Consider the following 26812-nt stretch of genomic DNA (forward strand, 5'->3'; position numbering starts at 1 on the left):
TTTCCCGGTGCGAGCGAGGAGCGAAACCTGCTGCTTATAGAGCGGAAACTACTGTACCGTTTCAAGTTGACAGAATTAGCTACTGATGTAGCAGCAGAACTTAATCCAGAAGGCGACAATATTACTTCGGGTTGTGCAGCTAGAACTGATAGATAAGTGCCTAACTTAGAAAAGTCCCCTACGTGTTTCATTGAACAGTGTTGAACAAAGACTGTATATGATTCATGTAACATTGTAGTTGAATTAAGCCCAGGGGTCACTGACATAATATTTTAGACCTGGTAGCCATTGATATACTGTAGTGGTTAGGTCTAGTTGCCACTGAAGTAGCTGAATATTGCTTGTCTCCTGTGAAGTAGGACAACGGCCAGTGATATAATAACTAGGGTAATAAGTGCCCATTGTTTTAGTAGTTACGCCTCTTATCCATTGATTTAATAGACAGCATAACAAATGCCAACGACTACACCTTTGCCTGAGAGAGGCACCCCGTGTAGTCCATCTAATAGGGTTTATACAAAGAATCCAGGTGTCTCTTGTCAGTGTTGATCACATGTGTGTTATACGATGGAGTAATAATTAAAGAAATTCCGGTCTATGTGTATGTGTTTGTGGATTTGTTGTTCAGACACCTCACACACAAATGTGAGGGATTGTAAATATACTTGTTTAAAGAATTCATTTAATGTTGTTACTTTGGCAGATCACCATACCCATCATAGATCCTGCCCTGCTACCCAGAACTAACCCTAAACAAGGAAGGAGACTCTATTTCCTCTCGACTCCTTTATAATGGTTAATTAGGGGCGAACTACTATTACAGCAGCATAATATTGTCGTCTACTCTCTGACTGCACGGCATAGGTCAGACCACTCTACATTGGTAACTTCGACCTGTGGCGGGAAATGTCACACCCGCCTGCATCACTTATGTCCTTTCCCTCCCTTAAGTACCTAATTCCTTTCATTTCCTAATTTACTTGTTCAACTTATTTTTATGAAGAGTATGTAACGCCTTGTTTCTGTTACCCTGCTCCTCCGCACTCTTTTACATTATATTGCTCCAGATCTGCAGTTTTATGCAATAATTACTTACTATGAGGCAACTAGATGTCGTTTACACAGCATGGCTACTTTATATGTCAGTCTGTATCGTCATTTCGAAATTTGGCCTCATTGCTGTCCCCCTCCTCCCCCCCCCCCCCCCCTCCCCACCCTCCACACCACTATCTATGTTTCGGTTTTCCTTCGTTCTTCTCTATGTCGCTTCTATGTAAAGATATTTTTATATTACTTCTGTATTCAACTTCAACGGCATTCTCAAAAGCGCATTAAATCATATGGCGAAATCATTCTGTATGAACAAAAAGCGTTTCTCCGAGGTGTAACACCTTACACAGTCCTGTGAGTCAAGTAAAGGAACATACTCCTTTGATTTGACAACGTGCTAGTTTTCAAGTTTATGTATTTTCAACTTGTATCCCCGTATTTGTAGAGTTCCGCCTTTGTAAAACGCTGCCACTACATTTTCTGTTGCTGACTACGTTTGTAATACTATACCGAGTGGACACAATGACGCATTTAATTTCTTATTCGAAATATTTGTATAGAGTTCCAGTGGCGAAATGTGTCAACAATGGGACATGCTGAAAGACGTCAACACAAACTAACTAGGCGCAGCCTAGCGATGCTCTTAATTTCCAACGCGTTGACTGCAAGTGTGCATTTACTAGTGACTTACTTGCAGAAAGTATTCATTACAATTTCGATAATTTAATTTTTCATTACCCCCGGCCAGTGTCAAACAAGGTAACTACGTACCCATATTTTGCGAAGTTCGTCCAGAGACGCAGCATATTTCTGCGCACTTTCTCTTCTTCTGAATCGGGGTCTAAGTTATATTCGGCATCTTCTCTCAGAAAAAGAATAGGTAACTCCCCTGCATGCGACACTCCTGAAAAAGAACAAGAAAAAATGGCAGATGGAAAAGATTTGTTATTATTAACTATATAGCATCTGAGGAACGAACGAGCAACTCTACGACCTCCCTCTTTTACACAGAAAGCGAAACAAGCACTTGTTGAACATAAACATTTTTGTGAGGGACATAGAGGTCCTGAAGCAAATGAATCAACGTTGCAGTCCCTGTTCTGGCAAACGGTTTTGCGATGTTTCCCACTTTTAAGGCAACCGGTAGTGCTCTCCAGATATTCCCAAATGGGAACTCCTCAAATTACTTGGATCTGGCTCAAAAGAGTAGCACTCTTCCATAGAAACGGATCTCAAAGGCCATATTAACGTATGAACTACGTGGGAAATTTTGTTTCTGTATTATTCACCTAGGCCAGATGTTATTTTCCGTTCTGGACGTCAAAACCAAATATCTCCGTAGAAATTTAACTATCCAAATGACCAATATTCTTTCAGCCTCCCTATTACCTCAACTAGCTACAATTACTTTACCTTCAGTGATAGTAAAGTGTATTGGAATGCAGGATTTGTTCGAAATTTCAGGTGACTCATTACCACTGTTTTCAATGACCGAAAACTTTTTTCCCATTATGTTATTTGAAATATCGTCAGTGAAAAGCATATTTCAATGTATTTAAAAAACTTTTGTATATACATCATCTTTCTTCAAAAATTTTGTCCATCTTTGTTTAATTTGAACTCATGTGTCTGAGGAGTGGAACATTAATCCGCTGACAGCCCATTATTGCTCTTCTGGAAAGAGAGAACGAAATAACTACTAAGTAAAAGAGAAAGAGAGAGACAACATTTCCCCAGAAGTGGGAAGAGCCGAAACATAGCTATCACAATGCATATTGGTGCAGCAAGAGACGAGACAAGATAACAGGGTTGGTGCTGTTGTTTGGAGTGATTCTGACTTTCTACACTATTATTCACCTGACCTCACAATACTTTCTATCTTAAAGTTCCATCTTCATCAAATGTTTGGTCACTGTCTCCGCATCACGTTATACGACTCAAAATAAGGGACGCCTTGAACAGTGCTTTTGAAAGTGTTACGCAGCTTTAAGCAGCCAATACTTTTCGGTAGGATGAATAATCTAAATTAGTATTTTCGATTCGAGTTAACCGGTATTACACTTCATCCAAAAGGACATTAGTTTTACTTCTGCATGTGTGCAGAGCAATTTACGCATTCGTGGAGTAGATAAGGTAGATTTTGGTATCTTTTTTGGCTACAAGGCAGTACAGCGACGCACTACCAGATGAAATCTACATCTACATCTACATGATAACTCTGCAATTCACATTTAAGAGTTTGGCAGAGGGTTCATCGAACCACAATCATACTATCTCTCTACCATTCCACTCCCGAAAAGCGCGCGGGAAAGACGAACAGCTAAAGCTTTCTGTTCGAGCTCTGATTTCTGTTATTGTATTTTGATGATCGTTCCTACCCAGTAGGCTGGGATAAACAAAATATTTTCGAATTCGGGAGAGGAAGATGGTGACTGAAATTTCGTAAATGATCTCGCCATGACGAAAAACGTCTTTGCTTTAATGACTTCCATCCCAACTCGCGTATCATATCTGCCACTCTCTCCCCCCTATTACGCGATAATACAAAACGAGCTGCCCTTTTTTGCACCCTTTCGATGTCCTCCGTCAGTCCCACCTGGCAAGGATCCCACACCATGCAGCAATATTCTAAAAGAGGACTAGCGAGTGTAGTGTAAGCTATCTCTTTAGTGGACTTGTTGCATCTTCTAAGTGTCCTGTCAATGAAACGCAACTTTTGGCTCGCCTTCCCCACAATATTATCTATGTGGTCTTTCCAAATGAAGTTGTTCGTAATTTTAACACCCAGGTACTTAGTTGAATTGACAGCCTTGAGAATTGTACTATTTATCGAGTAATCACATTCCAACGGATTTCTTTTGGAACTCAAATGGACTATCTCACGCCTTTCGTTATTAAGCGTCAACTGCCACCTGCCACACTATACAGCAATTATTTCTAAATCGCTTTGCAACTTATACAGGTATTCGGATGATCTTACTAGACGGTAAATTACAGCATCATCTGCGAACAACCTAAGAGAACTGCTCACATTGTCACCCAGGTCATTGATATAGATCAGGAACAGCAGAGGTCCCAGGACGCTTCCCTGGGGAACATCTGGTATCACTTCAGATTTACTCGATGATTTGCCGTCAATTACTACCAACAGCGACCTTCCGGACAGGAAATCACGAATCCAGTCCCACAACTGAGACGATACCCCATAGGCCCGCAGCTTGATTAGAATTCGCTTGTGAGGAACGGTGTCAAAAGCTTTCCGGAAATCTAGAAATACGGAATCAACTTGAGATCCCCTGTCGATAGCGGCCATTACTTCGTGCGAATAAAGAGCTAGATGCGTTGCACAAGAACAATGTTTTCTGAAACCATGCTGGTTACGTATCAATAGATCGTTTTCTTCGAGGTGATTCATAATGTTTGAATACAGTATATGCTCCAAAACCCTACTGCTGACCGACGTCAAACATATAGGTCTGTAGTTCGATGGATTACTCCTACTAGCCTTCTTAAACAATGGTGCGACCTCGCAATTTTCCAATCTGTAGGTACAGATCTGTCGGTGGGCGAGCGGTTGTAGATGATTGCTAAGTAGGGAGCTACTGTATCAGCGTAATCTGAAAGGAACCTAATCGGTATTCAATCTGGACCTGAAGACTTGCCTGTATCAGGCGATTTGAGTTGTTTCGCAACCCCTAAGGTATCTACGTCTAAGTAATGGTTCAAATGGCTCTGAGCACTATGGGACTTAACATCTATGGTCATCAGTCCCCTAGAACTTAGAACTACTAAAACCTAACTAACTTAAGGACATCACACAACACGCCATCGAGAGGCAGAGAAAATCTCTGACCCTGCCGGGAATCGAACCCGGGAACCCGGGCGTGAGAAGCGAGAACGCTACCGCACGAAAACGAGATGCGGGCCTACTTCTAAGATACTCATGCTAGCAGCTGTTCATGTTTCAAATTCTGGAATATTCCATTCGTCTTCCCTGGTGAAGGAATTTCGGAAAACTGCGTTCAATAACTCCGCTTTGGCGGCACAGTCGTCGGTAACAGTACCATCGGCACTGTGCAGCGAAGGTATTGACTGCGTCTTGCCACTTGTGTACTTTACATACGACCAGAATTTCTTCGGATTTTCTACGAAATTTCGAGACAATGTTTCGTTGTGGATTCTATTAAAGACATCTCGCATTGAAGTGCGTGCCAAATTCCGGGCGTCTGTAAATTTTAGCCAATCTTCGGGATTTCGCGTTCTTCTGAACTTCGCATGCTTTTTCCGCCGCCTCTGCAACAGCGTTCGGCCCTGTTTTGTATACCATGGGGGATAAGTTCCATCTCTTACCAATTTATGAGGTATGAATTTCTCAATTGCTGTTGCTACTTTATCTTTGAATTTGAGCCACATCTCGTCTACATTTGCATAGTCAGTTCTGAAGGAATGGAGACTGCCTCTTGGAAGGCTTCTAGTGACACATTATCCAATTTTTTAAATAAAATTATTTTGCGTCTATCTCTGGTGGATTTGGAAGAAACGGCATTATGCCAAGCTCTGGTGATCACTAATCCCTGTATCAGTCATGATGCTCTCTATTAGCTATGGATTGTTTCTGGCTAACAGGTCAAGTCTGTTTTCGCAGCCATTTACAATTCGCGTCGGTTAGTGGACTAACTGCTCGAAATAATTTTCGGAGAAAGCATTTAGGACAATCTCGGAAGATGTTTTCTGCCTACAACCTGTTTTGAACAAGTATTTTTGCCAACATATCGATGGAAGGTTGAAGTCCCCATCAACTATAACCGTTTGAGTTGGTTATTTATTTCTTACGAGACTCCAATTTTCTCTGATCTGTTCAGTAACTATATCATCGGAGTCTGGGGGTCTGTAGAAGGAGCCAATTAACTTAGTTCGGCTGTTAAGTATAACCTCCACCCATACCAATTCGCACGGAGTATCCTCTTCGCCTCCACTATAAGATAAACCACTACTGACAGACACAAACACTCCACCAGCAATTCTGCGTAATCCATCTTGCCTGAACACCGACTGAGACTTCGTAAAAATTTATGCAGAACTTGTTTCAGGCTTTAGCCAGGTTTCTGTACCTATAACAATATCAGCTTCTGTGCTTTCTATTAGCGCTTGAAGTCCAGGGACTTTCACAGCACAACTACAACAATTTACAAATACATTTCCGACTGTTCCTTGATCCAAGCACGTCCTGTATTTGTCATGCACCCTTTGAGATTGCAGCCCACCCCGTACTTTCCCGAGGCTTTCTAACCTAAAAAACCGCCCAGTACACGCCACACAGCCTCCGCTACCCGTGTAGCCGCCAGCTGAGTGTAGTGAACTCCTGACCTATTGAGCGGAACCCGAAACCCCACCACCCTATTGTGCAAGTCAAGGAATCTGCAGCCAACACGGTCGCAAAATCGTCTGATCCTCTGATTCCGATCTTCCACCCGGCTCTGCACCAAAGGTCCGCAGTCGGTTCTGTCAACGAAGCTGCAGATGGTGAACTGTGCCGCCATCTTGTAAGCAAGACCGGCAGCCTTCACCAAATCAGATAGCCGCTGGAATCCAGAGAGAATTTCCTCAGATCCAAAGCGACATACGTCATTAGTGCCGACATGTGCCACCACCTGCAGCTGAATGCACCCTGTGTCCTTCATGGCATCCGGAAGGACTCTTTCCACATCAGGAATGACTCCACCCGGAATGCACATGGAGTGCAAACTGGATTTCTTCCCCTCCTTAGTCGCCAGATCCCTAAGGGGCCCCATTACGCGCCTAACATAGGAGCTTCCAACTACCAATAAGCCAACCCTCTGTGAGTGTCTGGACCTTGAAGGCTGAAAATCATCCTCTGAAACAGGGCAGGCAGCTGAATCTTGGTCAGCCAGAGACAGTACCTGAAAACTGTTCGTCAGATGCATCGGGGAGGCTTTCTGATCAGCCTCCTGCGACGTCTTTCGCTGCCTGCCACGCCTTGGAGCGACCTCCCAACCAACCACAGGCGAAGGCCCAGCCCCACTGCGGGCAGCAACCGGGGCAACCACAGCGGCAGACTGGTCTGGGCAAAGACGGGACGAGGTTGACATCCCTGTACTACGCAAGTCTGGCTCCCCATAGTGGTGCCCATTGGCAACAGCTTCAAGCTGCGCTACTGAAGTCAGCGCCGCCTGCAACTGTGGGCGAAGGGATGCCAACTCAGCCCTCGTCCGAACACAGCAATCACAATCCCTGTCCATTGTAATGGATGTTCAACAACAGTTACTGAAACACGAGTCTGTGCCTAGATTACGCAAGGGAAACATGCAAAGAATGTATGAACTAACCTGTACAAATGCCTAACGACTGTGCTACAATCTGCCTGAATTTACGATTACAGTAACTAAAACTCGAAATTACACCTCGTATACGAAACTCACACGCAATTTAAGTAAGAATCTACGAAGTAAAAACAGAAAAGAAGCTATATACATATCTTTCTGCGCTGTCGATGTGCACCAACTGGGAGCCTAGGCCCAATTCTATTGTATCGACTACAGTTGGTTTTGTGTTTCAGTAATTACTACTGTATAAGGTTGGCCTAGGGTTTGATTAGAAGTGGACGTGTTTAGACAAGGACTGTTACAGGTACTTCATCCAAGAAATTATTTGAAGAGATTGACTTCCAGTTTTAATAAAGCGCATGGAGTAGTCACAATAAACAAGCTATGCGCATTCAGTGCAAGTGACTGAACTTCATAAATTTAACTGGGCTGTTGAAGCTAGATTCAGGAAGTAATTGATACGAAGATTACAAGTTACATATCTAACGACGAATAACCTAGAAATACGAGAAATTTCCGTCATGGGAAATTAATTACCATTATCTCACTTTGAATTTCATTATACTCTAAAGTAACGGAAATGATGATAATTAACAGCTCATTTCAAATAAAATAAACTTCCATTTAAATCTCCAACGTAGCAATTCCGCTTAACAAACATTTATGTGACCATGAGAAAAAGATTGAATAATCAACGGAAGAGAAACGTTCTATGAGTCGGGGCATGGAATGTCAGAAGTTAAACAGAAAGAAGGCAAGGATTTCTGGCCAGATAAGTATACGGTAATATTAACAGCATCAGAAATGATGTAACAGGCGTGCGATTCGTTATGCATATGAGGTAGGGCAGAGATTATGATACAGTGGACAGTTCAGTGGTAAGGTCGTTATTATCAGAATCGACAGAAAACCAAAACCGACAACGATAGATTAGGTACACATGCCGACGTCGCAAGCTGAAGATGAAGAGATAAATTATATGAGGGCATTTTGAGGGTATTACAGTATATAAAGGGAGACGAATATCTAGTAGGCATGAGGGACTGGAACACAGTTGGAGAGGAAGGAGTAGAAGAAAAGGTTACAGGAGAATTTCGGCGTGGGACAAGGAATGAGAGAGGAGAAAGATCAATTTAGATTTGTAAAAAATTTCATCCAGTAATAGCGAATACTCTGTTCAAGTGTCACAGAAGGAGAAAGTATACTTGAAAAAGACCGCATGCTACGAGAAGATTTCAGTCAGATTACATCAGGGATTCCGAAATAAGATACTGCACTGTAAAGCATTTCCAGGAGCAGATGTACTCGTAGACTCAGATCACGATGTGCTAACGATGAAGAGTAGGCTGAAGTTTAAGAGATTAGTCAGGAAGAATCAATACGCAAAGAAGTGGTGGAATACAGAGTTACTAAGGAATGACGAGAGACGCTTGAAGTTCTCTAAGGCTATAGCTCAGTATGCAGTACCGTTGAAGAGGAATGGACATCTCTAAAAAGGGCAGTCAAAGACGTTGGAAAGAAAAACATAGGTACAAAGAAGTTAACTGCTAAGAAACCATGGTTAATAGAAGAAATACTTCAGTTGAACGATGAAAGGAGGAATTACAAAAATGTTCAGCCAAGTTCAGGAATACAGGAATGCAAGCCGTTGCTGTTTTACAATTGTTCACTGGCAGTAATCAGCGCTCTCGGTACTTGCAGTCGTAACGTCAGCTGCATATTAAATTTTCAGCAGTCGAGTACTCGCCCATTTAGGTAACCTCACGCTACTTGTTCGCAGTAACATTATGTGGGACTTTAGCATATTGAAACTAGCAAAGTTACACGTATGAGTTTGCGTACTCACGGCACAATCTTCTGGAATTATTATCCTCAGTTACTGAAGTATTAACCGCGGCTCACCTTAATAGCGCTGTGACTGTTCAACAAATTTGGAGGTGACGAAGGAACTATATCTGGAGCATAGAAGTTTCAAGAAGCAGCTTGCCACATTCTGGAATCTGACTGCACAGCTACTGTGGAAGATAAATGGGTCAAAATATACGTAGAACAAAAGAACTTTCTAACGTTTTTGTAGCGCAACAGAAGAAACATGCAACTAAGTATGTGTGAAATGAGTAACATGAGGAGCTTCGCACATGCAGGATCGCTGAAAAAATCCATCAAGAGCAGTTTAAATTACTCGAATTTCAAACAGTGCTAACTGAATTCTTCTTTATTGGTATGTAAAAAGAAGTTACGCACCTTACTACAGTCTCTATACACAAACAGCAACGCAAAGAAACATTAGTCTGCTGGAAGCGTTTTCTGTTTCTTGCTAAGAAATTTTAAACTAAAGAGAAGAACATGTTAGGCATTAACTGCATTATTGGCATTTGTATATTTGCAATTATCTTACTTACCCCATGGGTTTGTGGCAACGATATCTCCTCTATAGTCGAACACGTAGAAATAGAGCGTCAGGTTGGAGACCTCGACAACTTTTCTAATCAACGCATCGTTGGAGTCGAAAGATCCGATGTCGTCGTTGAACTGTGACATTGCAAAATATAAATAATGTAGACGGATGACCTTAGTGTGCTTCATACTAGGAAGATGTAAAGAGAAAAAATAATAAATGCAAATATTTGAAATGTGTAATTAACGTAAGGATAGTGGAAGAAAATAGACGTTACCGGTACAGATTCTCTTCCACCGTATTTTTTATTTTTACATTAATGGCCCAAAATTCTGACCTGATTTCTTCTCTACCCCTCCCCCCCTCCGGCAGCTCCCCACCCCACGCGCACCCCAAACATTCTTTCTTTTGCCTAGGACCTATGGCCTGTTTCGGTCTCGTCATCTCTTCCCACACATCTCTTGCCCCTTGGTTTATAATCTGTTCGCAGTTTAAGAAGTCTCTGTCGTTGCGCACGAAGTACATGGTCTCTAAATAGTTTTTCTTATTGGATTGCCTTGAGGGGCACTGATTGCATCCGTAATTCTTCCCTTCTTGGTTCGTTTCTAATCTTACCTTCCCTAGTGCAGCCCTTTAGAAATCCTAAAAATAGTGTCTCTGATGCATGTAGTTGCTGTAAACCATTATTTCTCAGCGTACAATTATTCACCCCATGTAATAAAGTGGAAGCTACTATAGTTTTTATATTTTCAGTTTGGTCTCTTTCCTTGTTCCCCTTCTCCTTATAATGCCACAATTACCCTCGTAGGTACTAGATTTTTTAATTTTTTATTTTTTTTGCATGTCTATATCTTGGTCATATGACATGTCACATCTTAAAACTTGAAATCAGCTACGTGTTGCATCGGTTTATTAAGGACGAGTATTTGTATTTGCTTAGGATAAATACATAAAAAGACCATTGTTTTATTTTATATTTAGATATAGTCGGATTGTAGTTTGCTCTTATTTCATTTCGTTTATGTAATGTCATTTGTAATTGATCTTCGCTGCCATGTATAATAATTAGATCGTCCGCAAATTACATCGCGTTAATATGTTTATTCCGCCAAAATTTGTTTATTTATTTATTTAACAGCGCAAGATTAGGGTCATCAGCCCTCTCTTACATCTAACCAGGCATTCTACTAATTTTACATTCATATGTTTTAGTAGACATGTTAAACTACATCTAGTAAAAAAGTGAAATAAACAATCACAAAGGCACACCTGGAAAAGTACATACATATAGAGTTCATATTCGTAGATCATAAGTACTGTTATAATTAGACATTATTGAAGAGACAGATTTTAGATAATAATGCTAGCAGCAGGGAGTATGAGGGAGACTGATGGTGAAGGGAGGAGAAGAATAGAGACATGACGGAAATAATTAAGGAAATATAAAGGAAAAGAAGACTGCGTGGCTAATAGAGATAGATGAAGGCATCTGAGGAGCAAGATTGGAGACGCTAGCTTTGCAATTTGACAGATGAGGGGATTGGCCTTTTACATTAATTTTGTGGAGAACGTTTTGAGGATAATAGTAGGAAATGCTTCAACTTCTTCTTAAAAGCAGCAGGGGATTGAATTTTGCGCAAGGTAAGGGGCAGTTTGTTCCAGAGGCGGACAGCGGTAACTGAGAAGGAGTTTGCAAAAGATTTTGTTTTGTGAGTGGGCACAGTTAGGATATCAAATAAGAGTGACCTCGTGTTTCGATAATGATGGCATGACAGGTTTTTAATCTCTGAAGCAAGGTACTGGGGTGCTTGCGCGACGAGGAGTTGGTGAAATAGACATAGAGTTTGGTAGCCACGCAATTTTTCCGGCCGCAGCCACCCTAGCTCGGAGTATGAAGCACGAACATGATCATATCGGCGAATGTTGCAGGTGTAACGCACACAGGCATTCATGGTTAGTTCTAGCCGTCTTTTGTTTTCACTACTCATGCCTTGTTGAATTACATCACAATAGTGGAGGTTCGGTAGAACGAGTGCTTGAACGAGCTGGCGTTTCCAGTCCTGTGGAAATATGTTCCGAAACTTTTTGAGAGCATAGAGACATGCAGACGTCTTCCGGCACATTGCGAGTGTATTCTCCGCCCAGTTTAGATGCTCATCCAAAGTTATACCCAAGTACTTAACTGTTTTCCGATATGGTATTGGAGTACCGTCGAGCAGACTAGGAGGTAGCCGTTCGCGGTAACTTGAACTTATTGATTTCTGATGGGCTATTAAGATTACTTGCGCCTTTTTTTGCATTTAGTTTAAGCCCCAGGTTTTTCGCCCATGTCACTACTGAAGACAGATCATCATTCATCTGAGCGATCGCAGTGTTTACATCCTCAGGTCTGACGCTTAGGTAGAGCTGGAGGTCGTGGACATAGAAATTATATTTACTGAAGGACAGAACCGACGAAATATCGTTCACATATAAAGAAAACAAAAGTGGTCCTAAGACTGATTCTTGTGGCACTCCCGAGGAAACATGTTTCTAGGAAGATTTTTCATTTACACAGACAACACAAATTAGGGCTAGTGGTAAATAGTACGGTGTTAGTTTATAATCGACTCCCATGAAACACGGACCTTTCCGTCGGTGGGATATCTCATGTGCCTCAGCGACACATAGAGATCAGCAATGCATATTAAGCGTTACAAATTTGTCGTTCTCATCGACAGAGAATTTGAAAATACGTTAATAACAGTCTTCGGTCTTAAAAGTGAAAATTAGGCGTGAGTGTAATTAACATTACAGTGAAAATAATGGTGGGATAATTATTAGATGAGATCAAGACTGTAATACGTAGCTGTGATTGCTGTGGATGTTGTGATTTATTTTCTGCTTGGAGTCGAAAGCTTAACACAGAGTGCAAAGAAGCGTGGGATGTAGCTGTGTGTCTGAAACAATGATTAATATAAAGTACAGGCACTTTCAATCACGAATCGTACAAAATACAGAGATTAGAAACGACTCTCACAATTTTCTGCAGAAAAACTCTTGAACCGCAGATAACGATCTTCAGCAACATACATTCGCTAAACATTTTTCGTAGTGTACAAAATTAAGATATATGATATGAGATATTAATCATCCTGATGACATTTGCAATCCTGAGTACTTTTTTTTATCACTTTACTTGGTCACGAAGAACAACACTTCCTAAGATTGATTACTACATAGGTAATGCCCATTTGTGGATTACATATATTTATACAGCTAAAGTCACTTAGCACTTCCACCTTCAATGGCCTTATTTAATCGCGAGATGACACTTTTGGACAGGCCCGTTATGGTGGCCACAGTAGAAATGCATTGAGCGACTTCGCGCTGTCCTACTGCTCGTCTTTGATCATATTAACTCAGTGATATCTTGCAGACATGGTGCACAGATCGATTCCACAACAACATTCATCACCACCGTCCTGCATGAGCTGTCAAATGCGTGCAGAGCATACGTGCAAAGACTGCAGGGAACACGTCCTGCCCTCTACACTCCCTTTCGTTATTATTGATAGGGTGTTCCGTAGCAATTGTCGGTTGTTTGTAGACGTTCCTTAGCAGGTGTCAGCTCTTCCTTAGCATTTGTGAAGCAGTGTACGTATGTCGTGAACAATAACCATGACACTCTCTTAGGATGCTTTCCACGCTATTTTTACGACTAACTGTTTCACGCCGCTAAGAACGATCGATGTAGTTCCATACTTTGGGGAGATATCCATCCAATTACAAACCGTGTACAATGTTCCTCTGGAAGATCGTATTCACAAGCCGACATTGCGTGACTGTATAGAATACCTTTCGAAAATCAAGCAAGATAGCATCAACTAGGTGTCTGTTATCTGCTATCTTCTAGATCTCATGGACGAACAGAACAGTTAAGTTTCACAAGACGGCTGCCGAGAAATCTGTGTTGCTTCGTGCAAAAGATATTATCAGTCATCAAAAACTTTACAATAACAGAGTATAAAGATTATTCGAAAATTCTACAACAGGTTTTGTTCAGTGGTGTTGGCTTGAGGGTATAGATACTTGCATCTGTACGACAATTATTAATGGAGAACGTAATCACTTGCGCCTTGCTCCAGTAGCTTGCATTGTTATAAAGTTGAAGAGACTTACGATAAATGCTGCTAGAACCTGTGAAGACTTGTTTTCTTAATTTACGTTGTTTGTAGCCCATCATGTAACTTTTCCTCTGTTGAGCTTGTCAAGCCGTAGAATATGGACAAGAATGGTTTCCAAATGTTGTGCTTCACTCTGAAAGGGATGCCGTGTTTATCTGTCAGCATCTGGGGTCAACAATACGCTCCCAGACTTCGTGAGATCCTTGAGCACCGACCAAGATTAATGTTTCACCTGTTATTCAAGAAAGTGACGCAGGAGAAGTATCCTCGTTTTCGAGAATAATATAGTAGTAATGCTGACAGGAGCCGACGTGGGTTACAGAGCTATGTAGGAACACGGGCCGAAATACTGACCATAAGACGTTATATAGAAGATAGAAGGAATAAGTGGAAACCTACGCTTATAGCTTCTGAAGAAGTGGAGGAAGCTTTGACGACGCTGACTGCCGCATTGTCCTCAAAATTTTGCAGGTAGCAGTGGTGAAATACAGGTAACAAAAAGATCTACGGGCTGTGCAGAAGCCACACAGGGTCACAAGAGTCGAAAGATTTGAAAGGGGGCAGTAGTTTGGATGAAAGTGAAACAGTGTTGCATACAGTGTTACACGATGTGTGCAATTAACAAGAAGCAACGGAAAGTAAATGGTTACCTGGAAAGGATGCTAAAATTCAGGGAAAAGAAATAACACTGAGATTTGACGGTGGCAGTTAGCGAAAGACTTCATAATTCAGCTGCTCAGAAAAAATCATAAAATGAACATCAACTAAAGCAAAACAAAATAATGGAATGTGGTAGAAAGGAATTAGACGTACCAAGGTAAATACATTGAGAAGTGAGACACTAAATGTATCTGATGAGTTTGGCTGTTTGGGCAGCAAAATAACTGATGATAGCCGAAGTGAAGGAAATATAAAATGCAGACTGGAAATAGCAAGAAAACTGTTTAGCAAGAATTATTTGAACATCTCATATAAATATGAATACCAAGAACGCTTTTATGAAAGAATTTGTCTGGAGTTAGTAATGTACAAATATTAAATAGTTGGAAACAGTACAGAGAGAAAAGAAACTTTGGAAGTGTGTCACACATAAAAGCTGCAGATTGGATGAGTAGCTTTTGTACCTACAGGTCGTGAATCGTACTGGTAGTTAATAACGTTTGTTCCACAACTATATTAAAAGAAGAGGTCACTACAAAGTGTATATGATGAGGTATCACGGAAGAGTGAAGAGTTAATTTGCAATGGAGGCAAGTTGGAAGAGAAGGGTATCTGGGATAGGGTACTGAAGAAGACTTCCAAATTTTGATTGCAGTGAGCAGAATAAATAAACATAAAATTATTAAACTTCTTTGTTAAGACAAGAGTATCTTAATATCTATAGCTGTAGTGTATTTCTATACACTAATCTAGCATTTACGCATAAACAAAGAGGCTTGCAGTTTGCTGAAATACTCAAGCTTGTATAGTTGCATCAAACCAGTCTTCAGATCAAAGCTCTCAAGAATAAATGTGATTGAAGTTCATTGTAACGGTTCTATTGCTGGCTTCGGAAAACCCAGTACGTCCTTCTATTCATAATATGATCCTTAGTCAAAATTTCACCTACATTTTTTTTTATTTGTTTACCGAATTTCTCTCCTTACTCCCAGTCTGGCTTATTTGAATTTATATTTCTGTGGAACACTTCATTTAAGACTCTGATGAAGCTAACATTGTTCATGTAGCCTTCCTCTGACTCAGTGTAACAGGAAACACTTCTGTCATGATGGTTATGCTTTATATGTTAGGAGCAAAGTTACCGTCTCAGGAAACGCGTCCATTTCAGGAATATATACTTAAATTTCCATTAGAACTACTGACGGCCTTGGGAGAGCCAGTCATGACAAAACTCTACGAGCTGGTGAGCAAGATGTATGAGACAGGCGAAATACCCTCAGACTTCAAGAAGAATATAATAATTCCAATCCCAAAGAAAGCAGGTGCTGACAGATGTGAAAATTACCGAACAATAAGTTTAATAAGTCACAGCTGCAAAATACTAACGCGAATTCTTTACAGACGAATGGAAAAACTGGTAGATGCGGACCTCGGGGAGGATCAGTTTGGATTCCGTCGAAATGTTGGAACACGTGAGGCAATACTGACCTTACGACTTATCTTAGAAGAAAGATTAAGAAAAGGGAAACCTACGTTTCTAGCATTTGTAGACTTAGAGAAAGCTTTTGACAATGTCGACTGGAATACTCTTTTTCAAATTCTAAAGGTGGCAGGGGTAAAATACAGGGAGCGAAAGGCTATTTACAATTTGTACAGAAACCAGATGGCAGTCATAAAAGTCGAGGGGCATCAAAGGGAAGCAGTGGTTGGGAAAGGAGTGAGACAGGGTTGTAGCCTCTCCCCGATGTTATTCAATCTGTATATTGAGCAAGCAGTAAAGGAAACAAAAGAAAAATTTGGAGTAGGTATTAAAATTCATGGAGACGAAGTAAAAACTTTGAGGTTCGCCGATGACATTGTAATTCTGTCAGAGACGGCAAAGGACTTGGAAGAGCAGTTGAACGGAATGGACAGTGTCTTGAAAGGAGGATATAAGATGAACATCAACAAAAGCAAAACGAGGATAATGGAATGTAGTGAAATTAAATCGGGTGATGCTGAGGGAATTAGATTAGGAAATGAGACACTTAAAGTAGTAAAGGAGTTTTGCTATTTAGGAAGTAAAATAACTGATGATGGTCGAAGTAGAGAGGATATAAAATGTAGACTGGCAATGGCAAGGAAAACGTTTCTGAAGAAGAGAAATTTGTTAACATCGAATATAGATTTAAGTGTCAGGAAGTCATTTCTGAAAATATTTGTTTGGAGTGTAGCCATGTATGGAAGTGAAACATGGACGATAACTAGTTTGGACAAGAAGAGAACAGAAGCTTTCGAAATGTGGTGCTACAGAAGAATACTGAAGATAAGGTGGATAGATCACGTAACTAATGAGGAGGTATTGAATAGGATTGGGGAGAAGAGAAGTTTGTGGCACAACTTGACTAGAAGAAGGGATCGGTTGGTAGGACATGTTTTGAGGCATCAAGGGATCACAAATTTAGCATTGGAGGGCAGTGTGGAGGGTAAAAATCGTAGAGGGAGACCGAGAGATGAGTACACTAAGCAGATTCAGAAGGATGTAGGTTGCAGTAGGTACTGGGAGATGAAGAAGCTTGCACAGGATAGAGTAGCATGGAGAGCTGCATCAAACCAGTCTCAGGACTGAAGACCACAACAACATACTTAAATTTACATTTTGCTTCTCGATTAGGCTACCTTGGTAATTAGGAACTAATAATAGAAATACAGAAATACTCACGTAGACCAAAGGGTCTGGATCATCGACAGAAAGAGTGTTGTTGCCAAAGTAGAAATCCTTCAACTTGTAGGCGGCCTCTGCCTGCTGTTCTGACGTAGGGAGGTGAAGACTGGGACCTACCACAGCTGCAAAGTCTTCGTTCAGACTGGCGATCAGCTCAGAGTCTTCAAGAATCGTGAATCCTGTGAAAAAACTACGAAAAATAGACAAGAGCGAGAAACTGCAATATACATGCGGTAACACAGCTGGGCATATAAAACTGTCAATCTTCTCTGTTAAAACAAATGTCTACTAAAATCTCCTTCTGTCATATATATTTGTATATTAAAATCGAATAAAGAGACTACAGTATTTGTAAATTGTTATGTTAAATAGATCTTAATATAAAGGACGCAACAAAATCATTTATGAATAACTGACTATTCTCTCTCTGAATTAGTTATTACAAATAGTATTTTGACAGCAACAGATATAAATACCACAGAAAAACAAAGCGAAGTGAAAAAAAAATGAAATTCTGAAACTCTTTGACGTGTAAATATATTATTTAACCAGCAAAGATTTTTAATGAGGAAAGATTTGGACTGTAGACAGTTTGCTCGAGTTCTGTTTATTATGGCATAACTTTCCATCTTTAAGTAACTGACAGGAAACTCTGGTTTCGTTCGTTTTATATCAGTGACGACGAACAATTGGCCCAGTTATTTCTCCTGTAAAATATGTTCCAGTGGTTTATTGGCATTTCAGACAAATGGAATGTAAATCGAGTACTGCTTCCAAAAATCAAAGAGTATTATGAAACTTTCTGACTCTGCAGTTCACTATTAAGTGCCTGGTAGAGTATTCATCGAACCAGCTTGAAGCTATTTCTCTATGTCTCCACTCTCGAACAGCGAGCGGACATAACGAGCCCTTAAATCTTATTTCATTATGATACTAATTTCTTTCTGTGTAGATGGGAGCCAACGAAAATTTTTCTCACACTGAGGAGAACGTTCGTGATTGAAATTTGGTAAGAAGAACTTGTCGGAGTGTGTCATATCCATGGCACGCCCTCCCCTAGTTCGCGGTAATGCAGAACGAACTGCCCTTCTTTGAACTTTCTCAATATCCTCCGTCAATCCTATCTGATGCGGATCGGACGCCGCACAGCAGAACTCCAGAAGTGGGTAGTCAAGCGCAGTCTAGTTATTCTCTTTAGTGAAGCTGTTAGGCTGTACCGTCAATGAACCGCAGCCTTTCGTTCGCTTCCGCCCATTACGTGATCGTTTCAGTTATTCATAATTGTCATTACCAAGTATTTTGTTGAGTTTACAGCGTTCCGTTTTATGTGATTTATCGTGTAAATGAAATTTAGCGGATTCTTTTTAGTGTTCGTGTGGATGACTTTACACTTTTCATAATTTAGAGTCAGTTTCCACTTTTTGCTCCAAATAGATATCCATTCTAAGAAACACAGCCCCGGTTAATAGAAGAGAAAATTTCTGCGGACGAAAATGATTGACGATAGATTATTAAGAGGACTAGACTAACTGATCACGTCTTATTGAGGGGAATTTGTTATACTATAGTCTGTATTTTTGGTTCCAACCTTTTAACTTTTACATATAAAAGTAGCGGTTTTGTAACAGCGCCAATACGTTAAGATCTACATCTACATCTACATCCATACTCCGCAAGCCACCTGACGGTGTGTGGCGGAGGGTACCCTGAGTACCTCTATCGGTTCTCCCTTCTATTCCAGTCTCATATTGTTCGTGCAAATAAGGATTGTCGGTATGTTCTGTGTGGGCTCTAATCTCTCTTATTTTATCCTCATGGTCTCTTCGCGAGATATACGTAGGAGGGAGCAATATACTGCTTGACTCTTTGGTGAAGGTATATTCTCGAAACTTTAACAAAAGCCCGTACCGAGATAGTGAGCGTCTCTCCTGCAGAGTCTTCCACTGGAGTTTATCTATCATCTCCGTAACGCTTTCGGGATTACTAAATGATCCTGTAACGAAGCGCGCTGCTCTCCGTTGGATCTTATCTATCTCTTCTATCAACCCTATCTGGTACGGATCCCACACTGTTGAGCAGTATTCAAGCAGTGGGCTAAAAAGCGTACTGTAACCTACTTTCTTTGTTTTCGGATTGCATTTCCTTAGGATTCTTCCAATGAATCTCAGTCTGGCATAACATGAAGCATACATTCAAAGGCAGTTGATGGAACATTTAAGAGACGTTAGAAGTCTAATTTTAAAGGGCAAAATAATATCTTTGTTGATATTTTTTTAAGCTTGAATTTGTGCAAGTGTTACGTTTATCAAGAAAGCGCTGGTAATGGAGAACAGGTTTTGGCAGGAACGTTCCAGATAGCAGCAGACAGGCGATACGTACCAGTTTCCGCAGACGTAGTGCCTGTCATGACGGGCACCTTGCTGAAACGGCCGTCGATGAGCATCTGGATAGGGGAGTCAGAGAGGAAAGCACCCTCCATGTCGGGCTCGATGTTTGGCGCCCAGAGAACGCTTATAATCTGCTTTTTCTCCTAGAATCGTAAAGGGAACTGTAATTCACACATTAGATACTGTAAGTGATGTAGACATCAAAACTCTACCTAGCGCCACACATAATTTCGCTTTAACAAGTTTGTTTGCTTGGCCGTCCTCCGCAGCATAACAGAAATATTGTCTTTTGTAAATGACACCGCCTTTTCCTGCTGGCACTTAATTTATTCATCCCAGACGCGTTTCATTACATACGAAATTCTTTGCTCTGTATCACACCACTGTCTGAACAACGAGTATCACTGCAATATATGTTCCAGCTGAAAGCATTTTCCAGGGTGACAGAGAAGGATGAGAAGCCATTGCGCCAGTAGATAGACATTGTACAGCTCTTAAGTAGCAGCCGGCCTGTGTGGCCGTGCGGTTGTAGGCGCTTCAGTTTAGAGCCGCATGACCGCTACGGTCGCAGGTTCGAATCCTGCCTCGGGCATGGATGTGTGTGATGTCCTTAGATTAGTTAGGTTTAAGTAGTTCTAAGTTCTAGGGGACTGATTACCTCAGAAGTTAAGTCCCATAGTGCTCAGGAATGATGTGTTGCAGGGTTAGGAAGAAATGTGTCTACATACCTCATCTGTCTGGATGAGTGAGTCGTCTACCAGCAGGTCTGTAGCGTTCACTGACTGCAGGAAGCCGAGCAGCTGTTGCGAATCGTCTGTTTCGTAGCCGAGCGCGGCGCCCAGTCTCAGAGAATGAGTGCGTGCTGCTGCGGTCGAGCGTGGGTGTCGGCCGATGAAGTTCCCGCTCTGCATAATGGCCCGTGAGAACAGACCTGCGCAGTGAACCCAGTTTTAGGGTTGAGAAATTCATTACAGATACAGCAGCTGAAGAGATCATTATATTGGCTTTCATTTGGAGTGTTCTGTCTACACTGGAAATCAAAGTTAATGCAAGGCGCCTAGGCTGCATTGTTAGTTAGGCTCCGCGTACTTAGTTTCCCTCGTGTTAATATTGTCATACCATGAAATACGCCTTTTACAGCAGACATATAGACGCGGAATGGAAGTGTTGCGAACTGCAAAAACTCATTTCTTCAGTTTCATCCACAACGCCTGCGGCCTATAGCAAAAGTAAGCCAACGCGTAACTAATGTATAGTTCGTTCGTTTGTTATTATGACTGTCTTACCATGTTCTCTAAATGATGTCTTTCAGCACTGACACACGTTATAAAGCGATTACGGTCAGACTACATACTCAGTTTCCACTCAACATAATGTAGCGCAGGACCATTTTGTACAGTAATTCATGTCCTCCAGAGACATCGCTATTTTCTTGCAAGTCTCTAATTTTCTTTTTTCCCACCGATCAAAAGTTCAGAGCTGTTGTGTTTGGTGTTTTTAGAATCCAACGAAATTCAGTCGTTCTGGTAACAACTTCTATAATTATTTGTGCGAACTGGTAAAACATGGGTTGTCATAGATTGTGCAGTTCCATGTCTTCCAGTGTCTGCTAGGCATTGTACATATTTGTGGCTATTTAGACTTACAACGACAAAAGTGGAGTCTGTGATGTGATTCTTCAAAATCCTGCAACACACGTTGTTTATTCACTTCCCTTAGCTGCCGTGTTTGTTTTTATGTAGCCAGCAGTGCATATTGTGAAGAGGGATTTTCTATGTTTTGTAGACTACGCTTCATCTGTAAACAAAGTTTTGCAGTGCAACGCGATTTCACTTTGTAATGATCCTTCGCAAAAACATTTTCAACGTTTATGACGTATCACAGTAACTTTCTAATGCTATTTGAGTAGCTGATCCAGTAGCATGGAATCAGATCCCAGTACTGAGTGGGGGAGAAAGTTAATTATACTTGAACGTTAGAAAGAAGTTAAGAGAGAGAGTCTGGGCTGTATAAAGCATGATATCGATCATACGTTTTTCGGAAGGCGAACTGACAGCAGTCACAGATGTTCATAAGACTAGAGCCCTTTAAACAAGCAATGTCACTAGCAGCACAGAAAGATGTCTACAAAGAAGTGCAGTAGGGTATCAGTTACCAGAATGAAGAAATATATAGCGGTATTCCCGATATGGAAATCTGAGTCGTCGTCGTATGTGCCTGAAGATGCATATACAAACCAAGAGACGCTTTGTTCGGCAGTGCGTCTTATTTAAACAAATAGTCTACGGAAATATTAGTCAATCTTGTTAATGAATTTGACTACATGCCCCAGCTCTTCGGAGGTGGGAGCGGGAGGGGCGCGGGTGTCCTTACACAACAAAGAAAAGATATTACCTCCACAACAGTTCCAGCAGCGTTGATCTAATGTGCGTAGGCAAAGCTTTGGTGGGTAATAAAACACTAATGAACACATTAGAGACGGTGGTTGAGTATCACTTGTGTACGGGCATAGCTACAATAACAGAATTTGCTTCATCGTTATTGATGAACTCACTTAAAAACACTGCCAACTCTCACTTCTTTATAGATCTAATGATGTCACTGGGAGTGGAATCGTCCTCAGAACCAAAAAAACATTCATTCGCAGTAATCCGGATCTTCACCCTCACTAAGAACATCCGAATAACCGTCAGCAATGTTGTAAAGTAGACTTATCAACCAGAGCGATTTACCATTCTCTGACAGAGCAAACTAGAGAAAACTATACAGGAATTGAAAGAAGTTGCATTGAAAAATTCCCTTTTATTCCTTACGGGAAGTTCTTATGGTGAAATTGGTCAAAAATTGCCTCTTTCCGATTATTATCTCATAATAAAATTTGATCCCTCCTGAATAATTTGATGCATCATTTGTCGATTAATTCCAGTTGAAAGTGTAGCTTTTATTGTTTCAAAGTTAACACTGCAAATGTAAAAAAAAACCAGTCATTGTGCACTGACTTCCTGAAGATTCCAGAAAGACAGTTTCACTCTGCAGCGGAGTGGGCGCTGATATGAAACTTCCTGGCAGATTAAAACTGTGTGCCGGGCCGAGACTCAGACTCGGGACCTTGGCCTTTCGCAAGCAAGTGCTCTACCGACTGAGCAACCCAAGCACGACTCACGCCCCCTCCTCACAGCTTCACTACTGCCAGTACCTCGTCTCCTGCCTTCCAAACTTTACAGAAGCTCTCCTGCGTGCACTTGCCGCGAAAGGCAAAGGTTCCGAGTTCGAGTCTCGGTCCGGCACACAGTTTTAATCTGCCAGGAAGTTTCATATCAGCGCACATTCCGCTGTAGAGTGAAAATTTCGTTCTAGAAACAATCCCCAGGCTGTGGCTAAGCCATGTCTCCGCAATATCCTTTCTTTCAGGAGTGCTAGTTCTGCAAGGTTCGCAGGAGAGCTTCTGTGAAGTTTGGAAGGTAGGAGACGAGGAACTGGCAGAAGTAAAGCTGTGAGGACCGGGCGTCAGTCGTGCTTGGGTAGCTCAGTTTCTAGAGCACTTGCCCGCAAAAGGCAAAGGTCCTGAGTTCGAGTCCCGGTCCGGCACACACTTTTAATCTGCCAGGAAGTTCCTGAAGTATCTCTGTAACTATTCAGTCTAGAAGGCTGTGGTTTTAAAGTATTTATTCCTGGAATTCATGGCAATGTTCGTGCTGAGAGGTTAGATGCAGTTCGTAAACGGAAACGGTGGCATTGCACATCAATTTGTTGAGATTCTAAATTGGTAAGGGACACTTTCAAACAAACACGTTGATGTATTCCAGCAATACTACGTAATGGCCATAAGAAACAATACACATGACCTAAGGGATGGGCTACATTCTTCCACAAATTATCTACCGATGATACACCTATATATGGTCTCTGCGCACCTGGTGATGATTCATGGTGGAAGTACCACAAAGACAGAGGGTACACAGGAAAAATTTAGGCACAAATACAGCATACTATCAGCAATGATGGAAGCTATTAAACCAATATATAGAGAGTTAGCTCAACCTGACATTCTTTGCAAATGTCTCCATGCCCGAAAGCAAAACTCAAATAAATCATTCAACTACGTCATTTTGGCTCACATCCCAAAAAATTTCTTTGTAAGAGGAAAAACTCTATCCTTGAGTGTTTGCGACTCTGTGATAATGTCTAATGATGGTAATAAGGGAAGAATTACGGTACTAGAGTAACTTGGCATCACTCCAGGAGGCAAAACACAACAAGCCCCGCAGCGTATGGATCGACTTAGTATCATGAAAACCCGGAATGCAGCTGAGGAAATGACTAAAGAAGAAAGAGGCAGGAAAAGAAATAAGCTTTCGGGTTTGCAGGATGATGAAGAACAAGATCCAGATAATGCTGATTATGGGCCTGCCGGTTTCTAGGAGCTGCCAAGACGCCTATGTAAGGTAACATCAAATTGAATGTCTAAATTTGATTTCCTGGAAAAGAATTTTTTTAATATTTGACGCATTATCTGGGAACTATTACAAATATGTATTTCTAATTTTACATTATGTCACCTCTTAGTATACTGCTGCTGCTGCTGCTGGACCACCAAAATATATCTACCTATAAATTTCTTTTACTTAAAGAAGCAATATCGTACAATATCGTATTTTAAAAAATTGTACAGAAATTTGAAACAAATCATAACTAATTATTTGTCAGTGTATTACGATACTGGTACTGTAATCAGAAAAGAAGTGAAACTATACTTCATGTAACTTTCGGATCTCTATCTGTCAAAGGTTCTGCGATAATTGATCACCAATATTGTAATAATTATCACCGCAGGTGTAGCATGCATGTAATCGCCTTAATGGTGAATAATTTCGGATACCTGTGCACATTTTCAAAGCATTCGTAAGTGTGAGAAATACAGGCGATAGCCTATGTACATATACTGCCCCTGCATTGGTCAAAGCGATACTATGGCTGACTCAACAGTAAAATACACTACATAGTCCGGACATTCTCCAATATCTGACGTACGTCGCGTATTTTACTGTTGTTGAGTCAGCCCTCCGGGCATTCTCCAATATCTGACCTATGCGGCGTATTTTACTGTCCTTGAGTCGGCCGTAGTATCGCTTTGATCTGTGCAGGGGTAGTTTACGTACATAGGCTACAGCTTGTATTTGTCACGCTTACGGATGCTTGGAAATGGACACAGGTGTCTGAAGGTAGTCACCATCAATAAATAAAAAAGATACTTCTCAATGCAATTTACGCCGGAGCTACAACCACTTATTTCAAATTTTAAGACGAGCTGCGGACCTGTTTTTCTCCTGCAGCATGGTGCAAGTTAGTAACTACACAGTAAACTTTCTTCTAAGAGCACACCTCTGCGATTCAGTTAGTTCCACTAAGTAGGCCTTCGTTGCAACATAAAAATAACGTTTTTCCACACCAGTTTTACTGCTGTCCTCTTAGCACATCAGTATTATCCGTGTAGAATGCATTAGAAACGAAAAATACTCTCACGGTAAAATCTTACTGAAGCTTTATGTGCCGTTCGAAATGTCGTATGTTTGGTGGATATTTCGTTATTTCTTGCTTTTCCTCCAACACGTGGACTATTGGCGATTAACAGGCAGGAGAGCCATCCAGAATTTCCAAATATCAATTCAGGTTTAATATTAACCACGCTCGACTTATTTTACTTTTGAATAAGATTTTTAAACGTAGAGTGGTATTCCTTGGGAGTCATATTTCACGAAAAGCTATTGTCAGTTGTAAGAGAATACGCTGATAACCTTGTCGCTGAGCGCCCGGAAGCTCTTCCCTCCTTCAAGAGAATATGTTGAGAAAACTTTAAAATCAGTAAACAACTTGATGCTCCTCAGCGGATGATTCAGATTTTGTTTACTACAATTTCACGGAACGCAAGTATCGTCCTGACAATATTATGAATGCACTTTCAACTGGATGAATTGATCATCTTGTGGCATGTGCAACAAAAACGCATGGTCAAACTTTTCATGAAACATTCCTTACACGCAGAGAAAGGAAGTATGTTGTATGGACATGGATCCGGAAACGTTTCATGTCCATGTCAGAACTAAGTTTGTACAACTCTTCATCACATTAATCATGGAATGCACAAGGGTAAATAGTGTATCGGTGCAATATGAAGCACTCCCCTAAATTAAATGTTCAAATAGGCCACCGTTTAGAACGCTACACGCATTAACCAGCGGTAGCCCAGAATCTCCGATACCCTGATGTAGCACTGTTCAATCGTGTATTGATTCACAACCTTCAACAACACGGACACAAAGATTCTGTACATCTTGTACCTGAGTACTGCGTACAAGGACTGTCAAATGCCCTCGCAATTAAAATATAATGGTTTTACAACCGGTTTTATGTTCGAGATTTAGCTTTACTATATTGAAAACATATAATATAATTTTTAAGTAGCATGTTTGGACGGATCTCTAAATGTTAAATTTTGTTTATTAGTCACTTTCTCCAGATATTATTTATAGAATATCGTTTTTATTGCATGAGATTCTAAACTGTGTTGACTGAGAAATGAGTTCATCAGCAAATTCTACGTCTCGAACTCTCTGGGTACAATTCAAGGTAGCAAAGTTGAAAAGTTGACCTAAATGTCCAAGTCGTTAGGAATTTATGTTCCGAGGTTAAAATCAACAAGAAAATACTTGGTTTTTTTCACCAGGCGCATTTTTCTTTATTGGTTTAAAGCATTATCAGTGGTCTGTAATTAAAGATATTTACAATTGGATTCGTTTTTAAGATAAAAAAATAGTTCGTTAACAATTTGTTCGATTTTATTTAGGGTGATTTCTTCTTGGTTTCTCGTCTACTTCTGAAATTGCTGTCTACACATCTTGTCGTGTGCTTTATAAAGCGTAAGAACAACCGAAAATTAGGCCACAAGTATTGGTGTCTAATGCGGAAAGACACCAAAGACGTGCTAGCAGACGGTATTTAACTATATAGGTGAGAGACCAAGCAGGAATCAGTGTAAGTGATGTCGAACAAATTGTTAACGAACTATTAGTCGATCTTAAAACTGACTCGAATTGTAAACATCA

The 26812-nt window shown here is 40.9% G+C and overlaps 1 protein-coding gene across 1 annotated transcript in view; it reads right to left on the bottom strand.

Annotated features, from left to right (window-relative positions):
• Window positions 1-26812, bottom strand: part of LOC126356218 (cholinesterase-like) — a 68759-nt gene that overhangs the window by 10913 nt on the left and 31034 nt on the right. The window contains exons 5-9 of the mRNA XM_050007030.1: window positions 20438-20640; window positions 19702-19852; window positions 17320-17501; window positions 9797-9926; window positions 1822-1954 (exon numbers count right to left, since the gene is read on the bottom strand). Of these exons, the coding sequence (XP_049862987.1) occupies window positions 1822-1954; window positions 9797-9926; window positions 17320-17501; window positions 19702-19852; window positions 20438-20640 (799 nt within the window). The remainder of the gene's footprint in view (window positions 1-1821; window positions 1955-9796; window positions 9927-17319; window positions 17502-19701; window positions 19853-20437; window positions 20641-26812) is intronic.

This window comes from Schistocerca gregaria, chromosome 3 (genome assembly GCF_023897955.1).
Source record: "Schistocerca gregaria isolate iqSchGreg1 chromosome 3, iqSchGreg1.2, whole genome shotgun sequence".
In the NCBI taxonomy this organism is placed as follows: Eukaryota; Metazoa; Arthropoda; class Insecta; order Orthoptera; family Acrididae; genus Schistocerca; species Schistocerca gregaria.